Here is a 19417-nt window from a genome sequence, read left to right on the forward strand (position 1 = left end):
GAAAACGTTCCAGCTAGAATTCAAATTCTGCCTGGCTGTGACAGCAAGAGAGACGCAAAGGCACTTCCAAGGCATGGGGAAATGGGTTGCAGGCCCCAACTCTGAGCCATCCCAGATACGCTTTTCCTAAACATCAGGTCTTTAGAAAAGGGAGCTGAATTCTTAGAGGACAGGGAGAATTGCAGGGCGTGGATTAGCTTAAGTGCAGGAGCCTCAAACCCCCAGAGCTGCCTACAGTCAGGTTGCAAAGGCGGAAGCAGTTCAGCACGTTAGGGAAAGGATACAACGCTGAGATGGGGTGACAGGTGACAAGGCTGGTCTCTGCTTCCTGGTTTCACCTCACTATTCTACTGCTCCGTGGGGAGTTCTCTGCTCTTCACCTGCATAACTATGCATTGCCCACTCCCACACACTGTCCAGGAGGGACTTAGAGGGCCAGAAGGGGCATCTGTTTTTCTGCTTGGAAAAACACCGGAGTACAGGAAGCAGAATATATTGCATCTGATGTCCTTTGATTTCAATGACCAACAGTCAGTGAGTGGACTGGATATTTTATGACCACATTTCAGTAGCTGCTGCAGAAGTTGTTTGTGAACTTGTATGTTAGGAACTGCATGTTGGGGCATTTTTTACTAAGGTTTAGAATTTAAGGTACATGCTTAATTCATTGGAAAAACCAAACTACATAGCTCACTAATGAGCCTTTTACCAGGATATAGGATTCTTTTCTCTTCAACAAGCCTAGGATAGTAATTGCTTACATCCAAGGAAAGACCCAATCAGATAAGCTATATCAGCATATGCAAATTGTGGGTGCAATTCACAATTATGGTGAAAAAGACCTCAGAGAGAGTAATAACAATAATAATAATAACAATAATAATAATAAAATAATAATGATAGCTAACATTAGGTAGCATTTAGTATGTGCCAAGTGCAATTCTTATGGTTTCGTATGTATGAGCTCATTTACTTTTATAACAACCCAATGATTCAGTTACTACTATTACCCTCATTTTACAGGTAGAGAATCTGAAGCCCAGAGAGGTTAAGTGACTTGCCCAAGGTCACACAGCAATTAAGTCTAGGACAGGGATTAAACCTAGGTCGTTTGGTTTCAGAGTTCCTGTGCTTTATTACTCTACTAGAAACTTTGCAGGGTACAACAGAATCATATGAGGAAGCCTGAATTAGAGAATATCCCACCTGATGCTCCTGTTATGTCCATTGCTTTTAAATTCCTTGCTTTTATAATGGTAATGGTCAGCCTGCCAGCCGTTGGAAGATAGCAGAGGGAAAACATCAGCTCTCCAAGATCTATGTTGTCCTGTTGAGAAAGCACAAACAGAAGCATTAGAAAGTGTCTTCAGCCTGGTGCGCAAAATGATCAGCTGCAGGGCAGCACTGGAAGAGTCGGGGCCTCCTGCTCATCTCGTGATTCCCGGGTGTCTCTCTCCTTCACATCAGCCTCATGGAGAAGAATAAACGTGTGCACTTCAGGAGCCTGCACCCTAAGGAAACAGAACCCATCTTTAGATGGCAAAGCTGTGGAGGCCACCCACGGCCTCAGTTCAGCCACTTGCAGCCCTGCACAGCTTCACACGGGTCCTCATGGCCCAGAACACAGGCCCCAGAGCAGAGGCCCCCACAACCTTAACTATTCCTCATGGAGTCCCCCATGTGGCTCTTTCATATCCCCATCACCATCCACCCCGAGCCCCCAGGACAAAGCCACACAAAGAGGTGACCTGCAGTACTGTACAGACCCACCCACAGCCCTGTACTCAGACCTGCTCTGCACACAGCCTCGTGCAGTCTCCCAAACACATCCCCACACAGCCCCTCAGAGATTCTCCCGTCCCCCGTTTCCTACATCGTCTCCTCCCGCAATTTTTCCCACAAGCCCCACATAGGCCCGCAGTCTTCCAAATAGTCACTGTCCGCATGCATCCTTGTTCCACAGCCCCACACACTTACCTACACAGTTCCCCAAGTTGGCCACAATACCTCCATAAACTTCTGCAAATACTGCAACCCCAACACACACACACACACACACACACACACACACACACGCCTCTCCACCTGCCAGAGCACTGCACACAAACTGGCATACACAACCTGTGTGGATCAGCACACAGCTCCACTGGACCCTGGAAACATCTATTCCCTACATGGCTCTGGACAAGAGCCTCCGAAAGCCTGAGAGTAGCACCTGGTGACCCCACACATCCTCAGTCCTGGACACACCCAGCCTCAGAGCGAGCCCCGTACATTCTCCACGCAGGGAGAGGTGGGTGAAAGCCAGATCCCACAGGCCCCTACTGCCCACCCCGGGGAGCTCTCACTTGGCTGCAGCGCTTGCCTTCTCTTGGTGTATCTCTAAGGAGCCTGTTTCCCTCTGCTAGAAAAGACATCTCCTCGGGTAGTGTGCAGCCATTCAAATAGGTCAGAAGATATGATTCTCTTTCTCCCTTTTAGCCCAGGGAGGGTGAAACCAGAAAAGAGAAAAAAAAGAAGCCAGTTCATTTAGTTTCAATTTCTGTGATACCTGAGGTTACTGAGCTGGGTGCGGGTGTCTAATTAATAGTTTCATACTGACAGTGCTTTGGGGAGTCCGGTTTTGCCCTCAACATCCACAACCTCCCCTCCCCTTCTCAATTCTCCAAGGATGCTATTTTTAGAAGCACAGATTTAGCTCTGGAAGGTCACCTCATCCAACCTGCCTGCCTTGACCGCTTCTGCTGGAGGATGAGGCGAAGGGAATCTGCTTGGTCGCTAAGGCAGATGGGTTGCTCTGTATCTTTGCGCATCACTTGTCTCATATAAATAAATGATCTCACCTCACAAGCCAGGCTCTCCTGGTTCTGGAACCCTGACCTCTAGAGACCCAGGTGGCTGGGCCTTTCTCTTTGGGGTGGAGATGAGAAAGAGGGATGAGAATTCTACAGGAGCGGGGGTGTCACACGGGGAAGCACTGGACTGCTCTGTGCTGCTGGGTTCCCTCCTGCAGGAGGAGTTTCTGCTCTCACTGAAGAGGACCTGACCCAGGTTCCTGCTGGTGGCACAGGAGAAAGAAAAGCAACAGCTGTCCCCACAAATGATCATTATCCTTCCTTACACCCTGGCCTATGCCTTTGCCCTCTCCTATCTGCCTTAAGCAGAAAGGCCCAGACACCTGTCCTCTCAGAGGTCTTTTCACTGCACCTAGCTCACTCTTCTGTCCTCTCAACCTGCCCAGAAAATCTCGGTTTAACAAAGTAAAACAGAGTAACCAAAACCATGCCTATCATCTTCATCATCATCCATCTTTGCAGCACCTAATTCCTGAGGGCCCACACTGCACAAGCTCTGCAGGGTTCACGGTGTGACGATGCATGCACTCCAGTCCCTGCCCTCAAGGCCAGTACAGAATTCAATGTGATATGTCAGGTTACTTTTGTGCTACATACATTTTTTCCAACACACACCCCATTCACAAATACTTACGTTATATGGCTGTTTGTTCGTGAGTTAAAAGGGAAAAAGGAATCAAGCTTCAGAGGTGGTGATATATACAGAATGCGAAGTAGGGCTAAAGTCCACATTTGTACTTAAAAAAGAAAAAACCCCAGCAAATTAAATAAATAGTTATCAAAGAGAAAATGCTGGCTTTGGTTTCTAAGTGCTTTAAAAACAAATCATTTAAAATAGTCTAAGTCATGAAAGTAAAAATGATAAAATTCAAATACAGAAAATTTTAAGTAAAAGCCGTAAAATACCCCCCCCCCTTTTATGTACCTACCACTTATGGCAATCCTTTCCCCAGAGTAACACTGTGGATAAGCATCCATATTTTTCTTTTTATCCATCCATCTATCCATCCATCCACCCACTCATCTATTCTTTTAACATTTGTTGTGGTTGTGGTTGTTGAGCATTGCTCTTTTCCAGGTGCTGAGAGCCATTTCTGCAGTGGTAACCAACAGACATAGGAATGGGCTTGCTGGGGTATGGGTCAGGAGTTGACAGCACCTAATGCTAACTCTGCCTTCTCATCAGCTGATACTAATTTGAGGTCAAGAACTTGTAGATCTCAATGTTTGTAAACATTCTGTTAAATCAGTGGTTTTCAACAAGGAGCAATTTTGCTCCTGCAGGGGACATTTGACATAACCTGAAGACATTTTTGATTGTCACAACTGGGGACGGGGGTGTGGGGGGGTGTGGGGGGGTGTTGGGGGGTGTTACTGACACCTAGTGGGTAGAGTTCAGTGATCTGCTAAACATCCTACAATGCAAAGGGCAGCCCCTTACTACAAAGAATTACCCGGTCCAAAATGTCAGTAATATCGAGGCTGACAAACTCTGCCTTATACAGAGTGCTTATATATTTTCCCCCAGAATGCTGATAAGAGTCAAATATAAAAGGGTGGTGGAGTATTTGGCTTCTTTTCCAGCTTGACAGAAATCAGATAGCAGAAGTGTCACTGGTGGCTGCGTGCCCTGGGGGGTACAAGGGGAAGGAAAATGTCATACAGAGAAATGCTTCATTTTCTCCAGTTTTGTGTAGCCAAGTTCAGTAGTGTTGGCAAGATATATTGGGAATTCATAGCAAGTGCATGTGAATTCTCTACCTGCCAATCTGTAACCTCTTTCTGTGATATGTTTGCCTGTAGTGGTCTATGATAGCTTTACTTTTTGTCTAACTAGTACACTTTTGCAGTTCCTCTTCCTGGGTTCTTTCGGTGAGCTCTTTCCCAATTCCATGAAGCTCTAGGAAGGCTGCTGCAGGATTTCAGGCTTACCAAAATATTCACGCCCCAGTCTGCTGTTGTCTATTCAGGGATGAGTATGTAACCCAGGCAGGACCTCTTAGAGTCCTCCCTGAGATTAGAAAATCAATATTGAGAAATTCTCATTTTATTGGGGTTATTCATTGAGAAGATATGGAACTAGAACTGTTGTAGGGGTCTTGTACTATGTGTAGTACAAGTATTATAATATAACTTTAAGTTAGGTTGTGTATATTAAAGATGTATACTATAAACCCAAGAGCAATGACTAAAATAATAAAAGAAGGACTTATAGCTAATAAGCTAAAAAAGGAGATAAAATGAATGCTTTAAAATATTAAATCAATCCAAAAGAAGGCAGAAAAAAGGAAAAGCAAGATCAGAAGAGACAAATCTGCAGGAAACACAACAAATAGTAAGATGTTAAATTTAAACCTAATTATTCCAATAATTATATTAATGGTAAGTGATATAAACATCCAAATAAAAGGCAAAGATTGATTCAATAAAATAGCAAGATCTAATTCTTGCTCTCTATAAGAAAGTTACTTTAAATGTAAAGATATAAGTAGATCAAAAGTAAAAGAATAGAAAAAGATATGTCATACTAACACTAATAAAAAGAAATTTAGAGTTGCTAAATTAATATCAGACAAAGTATATGTCAGAGCAATGAATATTAATATGGACAAAGAGGGTCACTGCATTATGATAAAGGGGTCAGTTTATCAAAACACATAACAATTCCAAATATTTAGGCACCAGATAGCACACCCTCAAAATACATGAAATTAAAACTGACAGAATTGTGAGGATACACAAGTTATTATCAGAGATTTAACTACTTGAACAACACTATCAACTAAGTTGGCCTAACTAGTAGCATTAAAACAAACAAACAACACTCGACCAAACAGCAGCAGAATACACATTCTTTTCAAGTACACCCATAACATTGAACAAGATAGACCATATTCTGGGCCATAAAAGAAAGCTCAATTAAATTTGAGAACATGCAAAGTATATTTTCTGGGTACAATGGAAATGAATTAGAAATCAGTAACAAAAAGTTATGTGGAAAATCTCCAAACATTTGAGAACTAAATAACACATTTCTAAATAACCCATGGATCAAAGAAGAAATCAAAAGAGAACTTAGAAAGTATTTTAAACTGAATTGAAATGAAAACACAACATATTAAAATTTGTGGAATGCAGCTAAAGGGAAATTTACAGCACTAAAATGCCTCTATTACACTAAAAGGAAAATCTCTCAAGTCAGTGACCTCAGCTTCCACTCTAAGAAACCAGAAAATAAACACAAATTAAAAGCAAAGCAAACAGAAGAACAGAAATAATAAAGATTAATAAAATAATATGAAGATGTACATTTTAAAGACTAGAGTAACCACTAAAAGAGCTAATAGATATATGTAAGAAGCTATTATTGAAGATAAAATGGAATATAAAAATACTCAATCCAAAAAAAGGCAGGAAAAAAGAAAAAAATACAGATGGAACAAACAGAAAAGGTAGGTTTAAATGCTAACTTACTGATAACTACTTTAAATGTATTTGCCTAATACCTTCAATTGAAAGGACAGAAATCGTCACATAGGCAAGACTCATATGCTGTCTACAGGAACCCACTTCAAATAGCATGACAAAGATAGGTTTAAAAAGGATGAAAAAATTAGTCCATGTAACCACTAACCAAAAGAAAGTTGTAGTGGCTGTATTAATATCAAAAAAGATTTCAGACCAAGGAATATTACCAGGAGGAAGGGGAAATTTTATCCATAGTGGGTCAAATCATCGAGAGGACATAATCCTAAATGAGTATGCATCTAATAACAGAACTTCAACATATGAATATATTAAACAAATCCAATAGAATTACGAGGAGAAATAGTAAACCCACAAGTAGAGTTAGTGATTAAAACATTGCTTTATCAGTAATTGATTGTACAAGTAAGCAGAAAACAAGGATATAAAAGACTTGAACAACATTATCAACCAACTTGACCTAATTGATACTTACTCTACCTATTTTTTAATTTTTTTATTTATTAGTTTCAGGTGTACAAGACAAGGTAATACTTAGACGTTCATCATTTATATCCCTCACCCTGTGAACCCCCCTCCCCCCATCCACTATCCCTCCGACCTCACACTGAACCATCACATTATATATATAAAATTATAGTTGGCATTCATTAATGTTTAGCTTCTGGTGTACAATGCTATGATCAGGTATCCACAGTATCCCTGAGGTGGTCTCCCAAATAGGACGCATGTCCATCGGATACCCAACAAAATCTTTACAACATTATTGAATACCTTCCCCAAATTAATTTTCAAAAAAACCCTGAGGCCATCTTGTGGTTACCAGCTGCTTCCAAATCCCTTCACCTTTCCCCTTATCCCCAACCCCCCCCCCCCGCCCATCTAACAACTCTCGGTTTTTTCTTTGTGTCCCCAAAACTGTTTCTGATTAGTTCATTCACATAGTCTTTTCCTTAGATTCCATATATAAGTGAGATCATATGGTACTTGTCTTTCTCTTTCTGACTTATTTCACTTAACATAATGTTCTCTAGATCCATCCATGTTGCTGCAAATGATAAGATTTCTTTCTTCTTTATGGCTGCGTAATACTCCATTGTATAAATGTACCACAGCTTCTTAATCCAGTCATCTACCGATGGGCATTTCGGTTGTTTCCATATCTTGGCTATTGTGTAAAGTGCTGCAATAAACATAGGAGCGCATACAGATTTTTGAATTGGAGTTTTGGATTTCTCCGGATAGATGCCTAGGAGTGGAATTACTGGATCATAGGGTAGTTCCATTTTCAGATTCCTGAGATACCTCCATACTGTTTTCCATAGTGGCTGCACTAATCTGCAATCCCACCAACAGTGCACTAGCGTTCCCTTTTCTCCACATCCACGCCAGCATTTGTTGTTTGTTGATTTATTGATTATAGCCATTTGACTGGAGTGAGGTGGTATCTCATTGTGGTTTTTATTTGCATTTCTCTGATGGTTAGTGAGGTTGAGCATTTCTTCATATGTCTTCTTGCCTTCTGTATGTCCTTTTTAGAAAAATGTCTCTTCAAGTCCTCTGCCCATTTTTTAATTGGGTTGTTTGTTTTTTTGGAGTTGAGTTGCTTACTCTACCTATTAACACTCCATCCAACAAGAGCAAAATGGACATTTTTTCAAGTATATGTCAAACATTCACCATAATAAACCATATTCTAGGCCATAAAAAATCCTCATTAAAGATTGAAATAAAATACGTTGAAAAAAATAAAATAGATTGAAACAAAGTACGTTCTTTAAGAAGAATAAAATTAAGCATCTATGAATTCAATCATAGACATCTAGAAAATCTCCCAAATATTTGGAAATTAAACAATACTTTATAAATTACACACAAGTCAAAGAAACAAATCATAAGGGATATTAAAAATTATTTTGATGGAATGAAAATGAAAACACAGCATGTCAAAATTTGTAGGACACATCCAAAGCAATGCTTAGAGGAAAATTTATAGCATTAAATGCTTATATTAAAAAAGAAGTATCATCTAAAAACAATGATCTGAGCTTCAACTTAGAACCACACACATACACAAAAGAGTGAAAATCAAACACAAAGTAGATTTAAAGAAAGGAAATAATAAACATAAGTGGGAACAATGAAATGAAAACACTAGAGAAAAATCAATGAAACCAACATCCTAACAAGATTCATCAGGAAAGAAAATGAGAAAATATTAATTTTTCAATATCAAGAATGGAAATGGGCATATCTGTACAGATACTATAAAATTAAAATAATGATAAAAGGAATATTATGAATAATTTTATTCCAATAAATTTGACAACTTAGATTAAATGAACAAATTACTTGAAAGACAAAAACCACTATACCAAACTAAGGAAAAAAATAGATAACCAAATAGTCCTTAATCCACTAAATAAATTGAAGTCATAGTTAAAAACATTCTCACAAAGAAAACTCTAGCCCATTTCAGAAAGAACTAATACCAATTCCACATAAGCGTTTCCAGATAATAGAAGAGGTGGGAACATTTCTCAGCTCATTATATGAGCACAGCAATATCCTGATACTAAAATTAGACAAAGATATTTTAAGAAAACTACAGACCACTCTTCTTATGAACACAGATACAATTATCCTTAATAATATTTTAGCAAATCAAACCCAGAAATATGTTAAACAAATAGGATTTATCCTGGGAATGCAAGTTTGGCTTAACATTTGAAAATCTAAATTAAGGTAAATCACTATATCAAAATACTGAGGAAAAAAAAAACCCAAAAAACAAACCATACTGATAGATATAAAACAACCATTTGACCAAAGTCAGTACCTATTCAGGATAAAAGCTCTCAGCACACTAGGAATAGGAGGGGACTTCCTTCTATTAGAAGAGACATCTATAAAATACTACAGTTAACATTATACTGAATGATGAAAGACTGAACACTTTCTCCCTAAGGTTAAGAAACATGGCTAGAATGTCTGCTCTTACCACTTCTATTCAACACTCTACTAGAGGGTCCAGCCAGTGAAATAAGGCAGAAATAGATGATATTCACCTCAAAAAGGAAGAAGTAAAACTGTCTTATTTGCAGATGCCATAAGTGTTTATGGAGAAATCCTCAGGAATCTACAAAAAACTACTAAAATAAGTTTAGCAAGACAAATGAACAACAAAAAGAAACATGATTTCTATATACTAGAAATGAAACAACTGAGAACTGAAATGAAAAATACAGTTACATATATACTTATAGATAAATTTAGTATACTATGTATAAGACCTGTACACTGAAAAGTATAAAACATTGCTGAAAAAAATTAGATAACACTGAAATAAGTGGAGAGATATTTCAGATTCATGGATCAAGAGACTCAACATTGTTAAAATGTCAGTTCTTCCCTAATTGACCTGTAAATTCAATACAATTTAAATCAAAAGCCCAACATACCTTTTGTAGGTACTTTCAAACTGATTCTAAAAATTTATACGGAAATGCAAAAAAACTATAATATTAAAAATCATTTTAAAAAAGAACAAAATTGGATGACTTTACCTGATTATGAAACGTAGAATAAAACTACAGCAGTCAAGATAGTGAGGTATTGGCAAAAGGACAGACATATTGATCAAAAGAACAGAATGAAGAGGCCAGAAGTAGACCCTCATTTATATGGTCAAGTAATTTTCTAGAAAGGTGCCACAAAATTTAAGGAAGAAAAGTACTAGAATAGTTAGATATCTATTTGGAACAAAACAAAACAAAACAAAACAAAAACATGTTTTTTTCTTCACATCACATAAAATAATTATAGCTTGGAAATCGATCATGTAAGAACTGAAACTATGAAAATTCTAGAAGAAAGCATAAGAGAAAATGTTTGTGAGTGGGTTAGACAAAGATCCCTTAGATGGACACAAAAAGCACAAAGCATAATAGAAAAAAACTGATAATCTGTGCTTCATTGAAGTTAAAAACTTTTGCTCTTCAAAACACATTGTTAGGAAAGGGAAAGGTTAAGCCACAGGATCATACTTGTAAAACACACGCATACAGCTAATAAAAGATTTACATCCAGAATATATACAAACAACCTGACAAAAATATGGGCAAAAGATCTGAGCAGACACTTCATCAAAATTACATTAAACCACATCACTACACACCCACTAGAATAGCTGAAATAAAAGACTGACAATATGAATTGTTGCCCAGGATGTAAAGCAAATTGATCCTCTTATAAGATGCAGCTGGAAAGGCAAAATGTTAAAACCATTTTGGAAAAATAGTTTGACAGTTTCCTTTAAAATGACATATACACTTGCCAAATGACCCAGAAATCCTATACCTACTTACTCAAGTGAAAGAAAATCACATTTCCATCCAAAGACTTGTATACAATTGTTCTAAGTCCAAAATAAAAAGAAACCCAAATGTACATCAAATGGTGAATGGATTAAAAATATGTATATCCATACAATGGAATACTATACAGCAACCAAATGAAACAAACTACTAATACAAGAAACAACATAAATATGTATCAAAAGCATTATGCTGAATGAAAGAAGCTACACACAAAAGACAACATATTGTTTGATCCCTTTTATATGAAATTCTAGGAAAAGCAAAATTACAGTGACATAAAATAATCAGTGGGTGCTAGGGACCAGAAGTGGGAAGAGGGGATCGACTGAAAAGGGGCACTGGGAAACCTTTGGGGATGATAGATATATTCTATGTCATGGTTATGGTGGTGGTTACTGTGACTATATACATGTGACAGAACTTGTACACTTAAAATTGGTTAATTTTATCATATGTAAATTAATAATGGGGATTTAAAAATTCTGAGAAGATTTTACAGAGGACTATATTTTTATTTTCTAGTTTTATTGCCTTGAGTTCATAGAATATGCCTTGATGGTTTCAACCATTTAAAATATTATCCTATCCTATCTTATCTACCCCATTCATTTGTGCTCAAATGCATCTGAAAATAATGTGTGTTCTCTATTTGTAAGGGATAAATTTCTATATGTCTATTAAATCAAGCTTGTTAATTTTGTATCCAAATCTTCTTCTTCCTAGAATTTACTATGTTTTTGTCTTTTCAAATATGGTTTACTATTCCAATATGTTTCATAGCCAAAGTATTAACAATCATTTAAGCCATGGTTAAAATATTCTTATTTCTTAGCTCATTTCAGTTTCTTAAAACCCAAATCATCCTCCCTTTTAGATACACTTTTTCATTGTGTTTGAGTATACCCTTGAGCAACTTTTTTAGTAATGCGTGTTGTTCACAGGTAGTTAAAACAATCTTTATTGTGCTCTAATTCTTGAAGGAAAGTTGGCAGGGCATGGAATTTAGGTTCAAATTACTTTATCTTAGAATCATTTCATATTGTCACAACAATGTCTCCTAATACTTCATGTTCCAGATGGGGTGTTTGAAGCCATTCTTTTGTAGATTATTTTTCTCTCAAGGAGGTTTTAAGATTATCTATTTGTACTTTATACTTGCACCTTCTGAAATTTCCCCAAAAGGTATTTAGATATCTTGTTTTCACTGATGTTGCTTGGTCCTCGGTGATTGATGTTAGAATTCTCTCTTGCTTTAACCTCTTTCTCCAGTGATCAGTTGATATTTGTTTATTTTGGACCTTCTCTTTCATGATGTTGATTTTCCTCAGATTCTAGGACATCCCTAATTGTCTATATTTATAACTGAAGGGTCAAAACAAAAATCTCTACTTATGACATTCATAGCTCCTTTATAATAATTTTATGGATGGGGAGCCGTAAAAGGTTGTGGAGGCAATCTTATGTTTTTCATCTGATGTATTTAACTGGAAGTTCTGATTAATTATTATTTAATACTATTTGTATGATATTGACATCACTAAAATTGCTGAACTTTGGCTTTACAGAAGGTTATACAACTTAGGCAAAGAGAATCATTATCAACACATTTTTGATACCTCAGTCTCCTCAATATTTTCTGAGTACCACTGTATTGGGGGTCCCTAAGCCCACCCTCAGGTTTGATGATTCACTAGAAGGACTAACGTGACCCAGAAAGGCTGTAATACACATAGCTGTGGTTTATTACAGGAAAAGGATGCATTAAAGTCAGCAAAGTGAAAGATACATAGGGTAGAGTCCATTGGAAACCAGGAATGAGCTTCCAGTGGTGCTTTCCCAATGCAGTCACACAGAGAGCACTTAACTCTCTCTCCTAGCAGCGATATGTGACAATGCATGTGAAGGACTGCCAACCAGAGAAGCTCACCTAAACCTTGATGTCCAAGGTTCTTACTGCAGGTGGCAAGAAGTGCCCACATAACTGACCTCAGCTAATCAGTTTTCGTTCCCCTCATCAGAGGTCAAACAGCATGGCGCAGGACCCAAGGTGAACAAAACAAGTGTTCGCCATAAATCACATTGTTAGCATCAAATATGTGGTGTGGCCCAAGGTCTGTTATACAAAGAACTCTTTCTTATCAGGTAGGATATTCTAAGGGCTTAGAGGTTATCTCTCAGGAACCAGTTAAAAGCCAGTCTTTTCTCTGGAATATGCAGGGTTTGAGTTCCCCAAGCTTGCTGAGTTAATCCTTTATTGCACACAAACAATGCCCTCATTTCAACTTGCCTTTTCACAGATGTTTTCCTGTATTAAAAAGGGGAGAGGTGGTTGTGGTCCATGTGCTGTGTACTCAACCATCACACATTCTCACCTAGAGATCAACAGTTAATGTCATGGAAGACATTCTGGAAGGAGGTTAGTTAACATCAGGGCCTAGCAGAGATGTTAGACAGGATGAGGCATGACCGTGATGCAATTAAGCTAGAAATCTATAACAAAAAAGATAACTAGAATGTTTCCATATGTTCTGAAACTAAGAAATACACTTTCAAATAAACCATGGGTCCAAGTAAAAATCACAATGAAAATTATAAATATATTGATCTGGATGATAATGAAAATAATACATCGAGAAGTCTGCATACTGTGATTTATAATAAGAAATATATACTTGGTCTTTGTCCCTGTTCCTGACACAGAGTTCCTGAAACCCTTGTAAGTTCCTAAGTGATAAGAGCAGTAGGAATATCTTTTGCTCTACTTAAGTGACTCTGAGTGGACTCCCAGATGGATCCTGGATGCGGTCTGGTCTCCAGAAAGATCAAGCCATGATTAGAAGTGTGGAGTTTTCAGCCCCATCGCCCATTGTCCAGAGAGGGGAAGGGGCTGCAAATGGAGTTCACAACAGAACATGCCTACATGAAGAAGCCTCTATAAAATCCCTATAATGTTGGGTCTGGGGAGCACATCCACATATACCAGGAGGGTGATGCACTCCAACTCCATGGGACAAAATCTCTCTGTGCTTGGGACCCTCTTAGACCTTGCCCTATGTTTCTTTTCATCTGGTTGTTCATCTGAATTCTTTACTAAACTGATAAACATAAACGTTTCCCTGAATTATGTGAGCTACTCTAGCAAATAATAAAACCCAAGGTGGGGGAGATCATGACAACCTCCAATTTGTAGGCAAGTCAGATAACAATTGTGGGTAACCTGGGGACCTACTACTTGCCATCAGAATCTGAAGTGGGGGCAGTGTCATAGGACTGAGCCCTTAAACTGTGGGATCTGATACCTTCTCCAGGTAGATAATGTCAGAAATGAATTAAATTGTAGGATACATAGCTGGTGTCGCAGAACTTCTTGGTGTGGGAATAACCTCCACGTGTCTCGTGTCACAAGTGTTGTGAGTGTGGCAGTAGTGTGAGAGTAAAGGAGAAACACACACATTAAGATTATAACATTAATTAAAATCAGATTAAGGGAAATTTTTTAGCTTTAAATGTGTAACACTGAACAAAATAAGGCTGATTATCACTGATGAAAGCATCTATGTCAAAAGCTTGAAAAAAGAACAACAATTTAAACCCAAAGTAAGTAGAAGAAAGACAATAAACGTAAGAGCACAAATTAATGAAACAGAAAACAAATATGTTTAGAGGGAATCAACAAAGCCAAAAGTCAGCTTTCAAAAGGCTAATAAACATCGCTAATCTTCTTTCAAGACAGATGCAAAAGACGGGCAGGGGAGAAAAAGGCACAAATAACCATGTCATGGTTGAAAAATGCAACACCATTACAGATCTTTATGGAAAGAATTAAAAAGATTATAAAAGGATTTTATAAACAACTTTACACCCATAGATTTTTAAAATTAGACAAAATGCATGAGTTTTTCAAAACACAAAATTTTATAAAATTTTTATAAGAATTAAAGACTGAATTTCTATGGCTCATTAAATAAATAAATCTGCAATTAAAAACCTCACCATAAAGAAAATTTCAGGCCCATTTTGTGTCACTGGTGAATTCTATTAAATATTTAGGGAAGAAATAAAGCCAATATTATGTAAACACTTCCAGAAAATAGAAAAACAGGGAATACTCCCCAATTCATTTTTTGAACCCATCATATATTGGGTACCAAAATCTGAGATGGAAATTACAAGAAGGCAAAATTACAGATCAATTATATTCAAACTGGGATTGAACCATTAAACAAAATGTTAGAAAACTGAGTGCAGAAAAACATATAGTATCATAAAAATGATACTATATTACTACCAGATTTGTTTTATCTCAAGTTTCCAATGTTGATTTAACATATAGAATATTAAAAACAACTGTCTACAACAACAGAATAAAGACTACACAATGTTATATGTCAATTACATCTAAATAAAAACAACAGTAAAACCATTATTCAATACTGCCGTCTGTGTGTGTGTGTGTGTGTGTGTGTGTGTGTGTGTCCAGATACCTTCTTTATCAATTTTAATGAAAATTTTTGCCTGAAGGGGAAACTGCAAGGGCATTTACTGCAAGTCATTGTGTTCAGGGCTAGCTCAGAATAAATTTGTGAATCATAGGAAAATAATTAACAGAATAAAGAGAAAAATCATATAATTATCTAAATGAATATAGAAAAATACGATAAAATCAAGCATTTATTTACAATAAAAGCTTTTAACAGACGAGATATCAAAGGAGAATTTGCTTATCAGATGGAGAGCATCTAAAAAGAAGGCCACTGCAGTGGTTTACTTAATGGTGAAGTGTGGAAAGCTTCTCAATTAATGCTAGGAATAAGACACATTACTACTATTCTACATTGTACCTGAGGTTCTAGCTAGTGAAATAAGGCATAAAAGGCAATAAAAGAAGTAAAGTGTTGAATGAAGAATGAAGTCTGTCATTTTTGTTAGATATATGTAAAGAAATAAAAAAATCTCTACAGATAAATTATTAGAATTAATAAACGTGTTTATTGATGATTTATGGATTGATGGATATAGGGTCAGTGAACAAAAATAAATTTCATTTTCATATACCAGAAAAAAACAAGAAAAAATATTCACTTAAAAACAGCATCAAAAAATTTCAAGTGCCTTGGAATAAATTTAACCTCAAATGTCCAATATTTCTTTATAGAAAAAAACAAAGTATTGCTGAGTAAAGTTAAGAAAGGCCTAAACAAATGAAGAGATATACCATGTTCATAGATTGGAAGTCTCTATATTATAGTCTCCAGTTGATCTATAGGCTAAACGTAATTCCAATCAGATTGCAACTTGACAAACTGATTCTAAGTTTTATTTAGACATGCAAAGATCTAAGAACAGTCAAGATTCTCTTGAGGAAGAACAAATTGGGAGACCTTGCTCTACTGGATAGGAAAACTAATTAGAATGCTACTGAACTAGTGTCCAGAATAGACTGGTCTACTGCAGCACTTGTGCAGGGCAAAGAGACCAATGGAATTATACAGAGAGCTCAGAAACAGACTCATGTGTATATGGACATTTGTCTTACGTACTGGTTCTCTTAATTTTCCTCTCCACACCACTCCCTGCTCCCTGCCCTAAAAGGCTCTCTTCTACAGAAATAAAGAAAACCTGGTGTATTTATTAAGAGACTTAAATGTTTGACAGAGATTAGAATGAATTAGTGCGAGGTGCATGGACACACACACTCAAACATGGCAAATAAAACCAAGATAATTCATTGGTTTATTCTTCATTCAACAAACATTTGTGAAATACAGTTATTTGCCAGGTACTCTTCTGGGTACTAGGAATCTATCAGTGAACCAACCTGGCAAAAATCATTTGCCCTCATGAGGCTTATATTTCTTGTGTGTGAAGCTAGATAATGAGCAAAATTAGTTACTTACTTACACACACACATACATACACACACACACAAACCCATATAGCACACACATGTATAATGAAGTCGAGAAGGAGGATGAACAGTGTTGAGGGGTTAAATAAAATGTTAAAGTGAAGGCTTCACAAAAGAGTGCCTTTTGAGTAAAGGCCTGGAGTCAAGCAGCTAACTGGGGAAGATTCCACCCAGACCAAGGAGCAAGTGCAGATGCCTGCAGGGGATGTGACCTGCTCTGTCTGCGGAAGGGGAAGGAGATCGGGAAAAAGAAAGAGGGGAAAATAATGAGGTCAGAGAGGTTGTGACGGACCAGATTATGTAGGTTATTGACAGGATTTTGGCTTATGCTGTGAGCGGGAATGGAAGCCATTAAATGGACTGAAGCAGAAAAGCAGCACAATTTTATTTTCATAGGATTACTCAGGCTGCTGTGCTGAGAATAGTCCTAGGGGCCAAGGGCAGAGGCAGGGTCATCAGTTAGGAGATTGTTGCAATGAACCTGGTGAGAGGTGATGCGCTTGGTCCAGAGAAAGCAATAAAGTGAGTAATAAGTCATCCAAGTTTGAAGATAAAACAGGATTTTCTAATAGGTTAAACGATAGAAAGAGAGGAGTCAGGGATGATTCCAGTATTTTTGGCCTGAGTTCATGGAAAACATGAATTGCCACTAACCCTCATTTCTAAGTGGAGAGGGAGAAGGCACTGGGCTATGGAAAGATCAAGAACTCAGTTTTGCATACGGTGAATGTGAGATCCAAAAGGGGATGTCAGGTAGCCAGTTAGATAAGAGTACAGAGATCAGCAGGAAGCCCCAGGCCAGAGATACAAATGACCAACTCCTGGGGGGAAACAAGACTACATAATCACCACACACTACACGGTTCAGCTATAAACTAAGTTTACATAATAATGATATAGACATGAATCATCATCTCCATAAATGTATAACTATTCTGAGAATATGAGGGAGGAAAGTGTGTATGCGTGTAGTGAACTTATGAGTTAAGTCTTCACCTTCCATAATAAATTAAAATTCAATAGAAATTTAAAACTAAAAATAAATAAAGCATTGAAAAAAATATATGGAGGTATGTTTTAAAAGAAACCACTAAAGTAATTGAAAATACTTGCTCCTAAAAAGTGCGGATTGAAGTTGGGGGTCTAAACAGGAAGACGACTTAATTGATATTTAAAGGCCCTAAAGCCTGGACATATAGAGCAACTGATTGAAGCTGAGTTCAAGTCTTAGCGCCTCACTTACTATTATGCAACCTTAGATAAAGCTACATAATTTCTCAGTTCTCTGTTCTCAGTTTCCTCATTTGGATACTGGAATTAATATTGAAAGCACAGGGTTATTAAAAAGATTAAATGAGAAAACATGCATGCAGTAACTACTGAATATGAGGTAACTATTATTACTAATGCATTTGATCACATGTTTCTCAGTCTTTCTGGTCTGTGTACCCTTCAAGGAAAAGTTCGACTTATCCACCTCTCCCAGTGGCTGACACTGAGGAGTAGCTTAGTCAATATTTCTTGAATTAATAAATTATACAATTGAAGAGGAAGTGCAAGGGTCCTTGGATATCTGCTGCAGCCTCAGCAGCCTAGCTTCCTGGGGCCTTTGGATCAATTTTCCAGTGGGCCATGAAGCTATGGGATATCTGGTCACTACCACCCTTGATCCTCCCCAGCACTACCGACTCGCTGAGAAATCCTGTTATTACAGAGTCTCTTTCAAAAACAAAACCCCAAGAAATCGTTATTTAGTAAGTGGAGAGGAAATCCTGGTTGCAACCTCTCTTAAGTGCCATTAATCCTCACCGGTAATAACCACACAGATAGCCCAAACCTGGCCTACCTGTAACATAGAAGCTGTTAATAATTTGATCATTCTGTTTCCTCAGAAACTACAACTTTATTCCTTTTCGGAGCTTCTGAAAAGGACTGGTGTCATGCTTGCCCCAGACATGACAAAATTGGCAAAAACACCTTTTTTCAGTAACAGATCTTACCAGTAATTAGCATGCACTGTTAAAGTAACTGCTGATTGCGCTTTATTTATAGATATTAACATGATTAATTGCATTGGAAGTGTGCCTGGAGGATGACACGTTCTGAGCTGGTGCTGGGGCACAAGAACTCAGCAGTCCTCACAGGGTATTGGGAGAGGGCTGTGATCAGCCCACTCCTTTTCCTTTTCTGAGTTGCTCCCTCAAATGATTCTAGGTCTAATTCCATAGGACTGCACCTACATTAGAAAGTATTTACTTTGGCTAATGATACGTTCAGCTGGGAATGGACAGGACAACATCATATATGTGTAAAGCACTTTATGGTAGACCAAAAACATTCACATCAATATCTGATCTGATCTTATCCAGTTCTCTGGTTTAAAATGCCACTTATGTGTATGGAAGACTTCAACATTTACATCTCCATCCCAGCCTATTCCCTACATTATAGATTCATACATCCAAATGCTTTCTTTATACGTCTAGATAATTGTCTAACAGGCACCTCAGTCTTACTGCTTCAAAAATGGAGCTGATTTCCCTCCCCTGCCCCCATCCTTCCTACCCATATCTTCTTCATCTCAGTTGGGTAAAAACATCCTCCCCGAAGCTAACGCTCAAAATCTAATAGTCATCATGTGATATTCCTCCTTGTCTCTCACCCTCCCACATCTGTTATTTCTTTCTCCAGAAATATCGAGAGTCTGTCCAAAATTTTTCTCCTCTATAGTACTACCCTAACCCAAGATATCATCACCTCTCTCATGGGAACCACTGCAGAACAGCTAA

At 37.7% G+C, this 19417-nt stretch overlaps 1 protein-coding gene across 2 annotated transcripts in view; it reads right to left on the minus strand.

Moving 5' to 3' along the window:
* The window catches only part of SYT9 (synaptotagmin 9), a 161815-nt gene that overhangs the window by 44871 nt on the left and 97527 nt on the right, over positions 1 to 19417 (minus strand). For both annotated transcript variants that reach the window (XR_013994241.1, XM_081063428.1), the window contains exon 4: positions 1207 to 1327. Coding sequence is in view for 1 of the 2 variants with exons in the window: in XM_081063428.1 (XP_080919554.1) it covers positions 1207 to 1327 (121 nt within the window). In the remaining variant the exon portion in view is untranslated. The remainder of the gene's footprint in view (positions 1 to 1206; positions 1328 to 19417) is intronic.

The sequence above is a fragment of the Rhinolophus hipposideros genome, assembly GCF_964194185.1.
Source record: "Rhinolophus hipposideros genome assembly, chromosome: 10".
Taxonomy (NCBI): Eukaryota; Metazoa; Chordata; class Mammalia; order Chiroptera; family Rhinolophidae; genus Rhinolophus; species Rhinolophus hipposideros.